This window comes from Aplysia californica, unplaced genomic scaffold (genome assembly GCF_000002075.1).
Source record: "Aplysia californica isolate F4 #8 unplaced genomic scaffold, AplCal3.0 scaffold00360, whole genome shotgun sequence".
Classification (NCBI taxonomy): Eukaryota; Metazoa; Mollusca; class Gastropoda; order Aplysiida; family Aplysiidae; genus Aplysia; species Aplysia californica.
The window spans coordinates 81,057-87,231 of NW_004797630.1; the positions used below are offsets into that span (position 1 = coordinate 81,057).

The following is a 6,175-nucleotide window of genomic DNA, read 5'->3' on the forward strand; positions in this document are numbered from 1 at the left end:
CTCACCGCCACAGTGATGTTCTGGCCCGGCACTATCTGCTCAGGCAGCTGAATGGTCACTCCCTCCTTGCCCGTGATGCCCAGCGAGTCGGCCGACTGGCCCGCCAGGTACTGCAGCGGCACGATGCCCATGCCCACCAAGTTGCTGCGGTGGATGCGCTCGTAGCTCTCCGCGATCACAGCACGCACGCCCTGGGGGAGGGGGGGAGGAGGAGGAAGAAGGATGAGTTGAAAGGGGTGGGGTGGGGGAGAGGGGCGACGGAAGGGTAGGGGTGGAGTGGGAGAGAGGGGGCGACGGAAGGGGATGGGGGAGGGAAGAGGGTGGGTGGGAAAAGGGAGAAGGAGAGGACACGAAAGGAAAGTGGTTGGGGAAAGGAGGGGATGATGGAAGGGGAAGAGAGGAAGAGGGAGGGAGGGAGGGAGGTGAGGGGAGTTGTCATTGTAAAATTGTAATGCGGTGACTAAAATTTACAAATGTGATTTAGTGAGATTGACTCAGTGAGTTTAATTTCAATTCTATTGTTATTAATGTTATTGTCACAGTAATTATGACTGTGTCTGTAAAACAATAATTGTCATTTTGACTGCAAAAAAATTAAAAGATCAGATGAAAATTTTTTTTTTAAGTTTAAGAGAAAAAAATATAAAAAGATGAGAAGTTAAAAAAAAAAGATTTTTCAGACGAGAAAAAAAAGAAGAAAAGTAAAAAAAAAATTCTTTTTTTTATTAAAAATAAGTTTTTCAAAAAAAAAAAAAAAAGGACAAGTCTCTCACAAGAATCCAAGGTCCCTTGGCGGCCCAGTCACGAGAGGATCCCGAGCCGTACTCTTTTCCTGCCAGGATGACCAGTGGCCGTTTGTCTTGTGCGTAGCGCTGGGCAACGTCATAGATGTCCATCTGGAAGGAAATGACAGACTGAGGCGTGAGAGGGGACGGGAGGGGGGTGATGCAGGAGGGGGGTGGTTGGATCGGATGTAAGGGTGAGGAGGATGAGGGCTAATTAGATTACAGACTGAGGCATGAGAGGGGAGGACAAGAGGAGAGGGGGGGAGGATGATGAGGGCTAATTACAGACTGAGGCATGAGAGGGGAGGGGAGGAGGGAAAGTGGGATAGTTGTGCAGGAGGATGAGGGAGAGGAAGATCTGGAGAGGGGAAGCGAAGAGGATAAAAAGAAGGGTACGAAAGAGGAAAAGAAGAGGAGGATGAGGATGAAATCAAAAAAAGGAAGAAGAAGAAAAAATAAATGAAGAGGAGGATGAAGACTGCAGAGGAGAGGAAGAGGACACAGAGAAGAGGAGGAGCAGAAATAGAAAGAAACATGACAGAAAAGAAATATAAAAGACAAAGGATTAGGCTAAGAGAAGAAAAAGGAAAAATAAATGGGTCCTTCATTCCTCCTTTCCTTACTTACATCTTCCTCACAAAAGTACAAAAGCACACAGACCATACAAAATCACATTACAGTCGACTACGGATGAGCTGATGTCGTGGGGGGGTGAAAAAAAAAAGATCAACTTCAACTTAATCGATGGGACCAGTAAAGACAAAGACGTGCTGGGACCCATTTTTTTTTTTTCTTTTAAAGTCTTAGAAAGTGTTTTACGGTACTTGCAACACAATAAGGTCATCTAAGTGCCGAAGAATAGATGTGTTACAAGAGAGCAACACACACAAAAAAGAAGGAGGAAAGATAAGGATGATAGATGTTTGATAAGAAAGAAGGAGCAAACCACACCAGAGCACCCGCCAACCACCCACCTGGGACCCAGAAAAAGATCAGCTTAATAGAAGATCAACTTAAGCGAGTTCAATCAGCACAAGTGGAGTCAACTGTACTTTTTTTTTTAAAAGAACCGGTTTTTAAAAACATCTCCCTAATCCTCTGGGATGGACTCATAATGCTATATATATATATAAGTGAGGCAGCGTGGTGGAATCAGGCTCTCGTCAGAATAATGAAGTCGAAGAAAACAGCAGTTTTCTCCCTGCTTAGCAATTTTTATCAAATTTTTGTTTTTTGGCTCAAGACCTTTTATGCCTATTTTACAAGCACATTCCTTGGAGGATTTCACCGAAAACGTTGATTAATAGCACAAAAATATAAATTTACAGTTTTCATGGACTCTCCAGCTTTGGAATTATACCAAGCTTTGGCGACCATTTTCTCGATAATTTTATCTCTTAAATCAGGTGACCCCCCCCTCCTTCAATCCAAAATATCTCCACTTCTATTGAAGATGGATGGGTAATTTTTTCATTGAAAGCAAGACAAATGAACAAGCTTTAAGATGATACCAATAACTCAACATGCCCAAAAATTGACGAGAGCCTGATTCCACCATGCTGCCTCATATATTCAATTGGTCGTAAATTTTGAACTCGATGGCATGTCGCAAACCTGAGAATTACAAAGTCCTATCTGCTCAGTACCTAGTTTTGAGAAACTGGACGTCGAAGATTTTGAGAGTTTCACATCATGTCAAGCTTTCTCGAATGCAATTCTCTAAATATCTTGATAACGACTCCGAATAATCTCACGAGTTCGATAGAGCAGAAAGAACATTTGGTTTCTGATCTCCTGGTCTTAGTAACTCAAAACGGCCAAAAATGTCAGATGGAACTTTGTAATTCCGAGGTAGCGAAAAATGTCGGAAGGTAGCGATGTATCGAGGTCACTTTGTGCTTTGTGTGTGCAGGTAATGTCACAGCTTCTACACGCTGCACAATAACTGGAGTGTTATTTTCAAGGGCACATCACCCGCAGTTTTAAACACTTGGTGTGGGCACTTTCCCAGTACCGGTGCCACTTGATGTCGCTACCTTCCCAGTACCGGTACCACTTGATGACGCTACCTTCCCAGTACCGGTACCACTTGATGACGCTACCTTCCCAGTACTGGTACCACTTGATGTCGCTACCTTCCCAGTACTGGTACCACTTGGTGCGGGCACTTTCCCAGTACCGGTACCACTTGGTGTGGGCACTTTCCTAACATTTGCTGTCGGTACCTTCTCAGTACCGGTACCATTTGATGTCACTACCTTCTCAGTACCGGTACCACTTGCAGTCGGTACCTTCTCAGTACCGGTACCACTTGCAGTCGGTACCTTCTCAGTACTGGTACCACTTGATGTCTCGACCTTCTCAGTACCGGTACCACTTGATGTTGGCACTTTCCTAGTACCGGTACTGGAGGCCTGGTGCCGGTACAGACACTGCCTACGGAAGTACCGAGAGTTCAGATCTGTCCCCGTCGTTTTATGCAAGAAAAACTATGAAATTATGCAAAGTGAGCCCAAAAATGTGAAATTATGCAATTCTGTTAATTTTAACAAAGAATGACAAAGGAAAATAATCAGAAATTACGCAAAAAATGATCAAATTTTGCTCAATTATGCGGGGTGCATAAAACCACGGGGACAGAACAGTTCTGGTACTCTGGTAGTGGGTACCGGAAACGGTCAAGCCCTAGTGGGTAGAGTAGAGTGACTCACCTCCTCCCCAGTGGGAAGGTACAGGGTTCGGGGCCCGGGCTTGCTGAGGAATTTGTTGACTAGACGGATGTTGGCGAAGGTTCCGCGCGCCATGACCTCGTCGTGACCTCTGCGCGAACCGTACGAGTTGAACTCGCGGGGAACCAGGCTGGGGAAAAAAAAAGATTTTTTTTTGTTTAGGACTTTTATGGCATTTTGAATTTTACTGCACTTGCAACACTATTACGTCATATCAGTGTCGAAGATTAGAGGTGTTACAAGACAGTAACAAACATGAAAAAGAAAGAAGGGAGATTTATAAGGATGATAGATGTTTGATGAGAAAGAAGGAGCAAACCACACCAGACCACCAACCAACCACCCAAATAAAAAAAAAGCGGGCAATAATCTTCCCCCACTGCTTTAAGCTCGGTCTGCGTATTTTGTTGCACGCGTTTTACTATCCCATCGACACCATTTAGATCATTAACTCGCTCAGTACCATAACGGCCTTAGCCGGCCGCGCGCTAGTAGCGTTGTTTCTAGGGAAGTGTACACGCTTGGTAACCATCGTATTTAACCCGCATTTCGACCAATCAGAAAACAGATAATCATTCTCTCCTTGAGAGCAGCAGGGACATAACTCTGGAAATTTTAGTTGGACTAAATTCAATGTAAACAAACTGCAGTTCACACTACTTCACACGGGTCAGGGCAAGCTAAGATCGAGCGTTCTTCGCAAGCCGTCGGCATCGCGTTCAGACTGATTTAGGCGAACTTTTGGATAATTTAAATGAAAATATCAGTGCTGGGGGAGAAAACCCACAGAAAGGTAGCAATTGAAGTGAAAGTGACATTGATGGTGATCTAATTGTGCCTTTGGGGGGTGATTCGGACAAGGAGAATGAGGTCAATGAGGAGCATATGACTAGATCTAGATCTAGATCTACAACTCGGTTGATTTTTATCTTCAATTATGAAGTACAGTCACCACACACAATAAACAAGTACTTTTTGTATAAAAATTTATTCATTTGTGAAGAACTTGTTTAAAGATTTTTTTTGATCAATGGATTGGTTATTTTATAATGATTTTTTCAATATACCCACTACATTTCAAACATGGATTTATTCCAAATTTTGCTAAATTGTGCGGGGTACATAAAACCATGGGGACAGATAAAGGGGCCTTGTATCCCTAGATCCATAATGACGAGGATGACGATGATGATGATAGCGATGATGATGACGACTCACCCTCGGGAGGCTAAGTAGCGAGCAGCGGAACTGTTGCGGGCGATGCTGCCGGCCGGAGAGATGTGGTCCGTGGTGACCGAGTCGCCCAGGTTGAGGAGCACGGCTCCGTTCTCGATGGAGCGGACGGGGGGAACCTCACGCTCCTAGGGGAGACAAAACAGATTTTGTTTGTTGGTTTGTTTGTTTGTTTGAGTAAAGAGAAGCACATCGACCGATACAATAATGGTCATTAAGTTGTTTATTTTAGTAAGAGTTTTACGGCACTTGCAACACAATTAGGTCATAAAAGTGCCGAAGATTAGATGTGCTACAAGAGAGTAACAGACACAAAAAAGAAGGAGGAGAGATCAGGACGCTAGATATTTGATAGGAAAGAAGGAGCAAACCACACCAGAGCAGCCGCCAACCACCCACTTTGTTTGTTTGAGTAAAGAGAAGCATATCGACTGACACAATAATGGTCATTTAGTGCTAGGAAAAAGTAGGACAGACAGACAGAAACAATAAACAGAGGAGAAAGTATAGAAGTAGGACCTACCAGTGGTGCCCCCACCCCCTAACCACCCACAGAAACAAAGAGAGAGAAGAACAAATTGTAAATGAGAAAAGGAAAAAGAAACAAGGAAGGAAGGAAAAAAAGGGGGAAAAAAGAATCAAGGAGGGAAGGAAAAAAGAAACAAAGAGGGAAGGAAAAAAGAAACAAAAAAGAAAAGAGACAAAAGGAAAGAAGGAGAGAAAGGATAAGAAAAAAGGAAAAGTAATTTCAAAAAAGGGAAGGAAGAAGATTAAAGAAGGGAAGAAACAAAAATAAACAAGAGAAGGAAGAAAGATTTTCTTTACATGGACGATGGAAAATGATTTGTGCTGAGCGAAAAAAGAAAAAAGATTAGACCTAGATCTAATATCAGAAGTTAAAAAAGAATTAATGAGACAGAGAGTGAAAGAATGAAAAAATGGGAGGATGAACAAAGACAAAAGAAACAGAGTCAGGGAGTCACAGTGAACGAATGAAAGACAAGAGGAAGGAATGAGCAAAAGGCATATATGGAGTACAGCAAGTAAGAGAGTGAAAAAAAAAAAAAAAGAGAGAAACTATGACTAGATCTAGAGATTGGAAAAAATAATGGCACAATTAACACTTTGCCCTCATATTTCCGGGAAAATCCACAGAAACTGGGTGGTAAACATCGCCAGTCAGCGAGATGAGGCAGCAAAGTGTTAAAGAATTGATGAAGACAAAAAAACCCCCCCCAAAAAAACAAGAACAAAATAAAACCAAACAAAGAAAACAAAACACAACAGCCGCACACAACACCCACCATATCGTCGAAGAAAGGCGGCGATTTGATGTAGGTGGACTTGGGGTCCCATGGGTACAGATCACTGGCGGGTGCTTCTAGACCGTTCCAACGCTGGTTGCCTTCCTGTAGGGGGCGCGTGGGG

General features: G+C 43.3%; 1 protein-coding gene across 1 annotated transcript in view; it reads right to left on the reverse strand.

The window, feature by feature from the left end:
• The window catches only part of LOC101862517 (cytoplasmic aconitate hydratase), a gene marked incomplete in the record, with an annotated part of 52,072 nt that overhangs the window by 6,036 nt on the left and 39,861 nt on the right, over window positions 1–6,175 (reverse strand). The window contains 5 exon segments of the mRNA XM_013085262.2: window positions 6–191; window positions 774–896; window positions 3,497–3,644; window positions 4,733–4,875; window positions 6,052–6,156. Of these exon segments, the coding sequence (XP_012940716.1) occupies window positions 6–191; window positions 774–896; window positions 3,497–3,644; window positions 4,733–4,875; window positions 6,052–6,156 (705 nt within the window).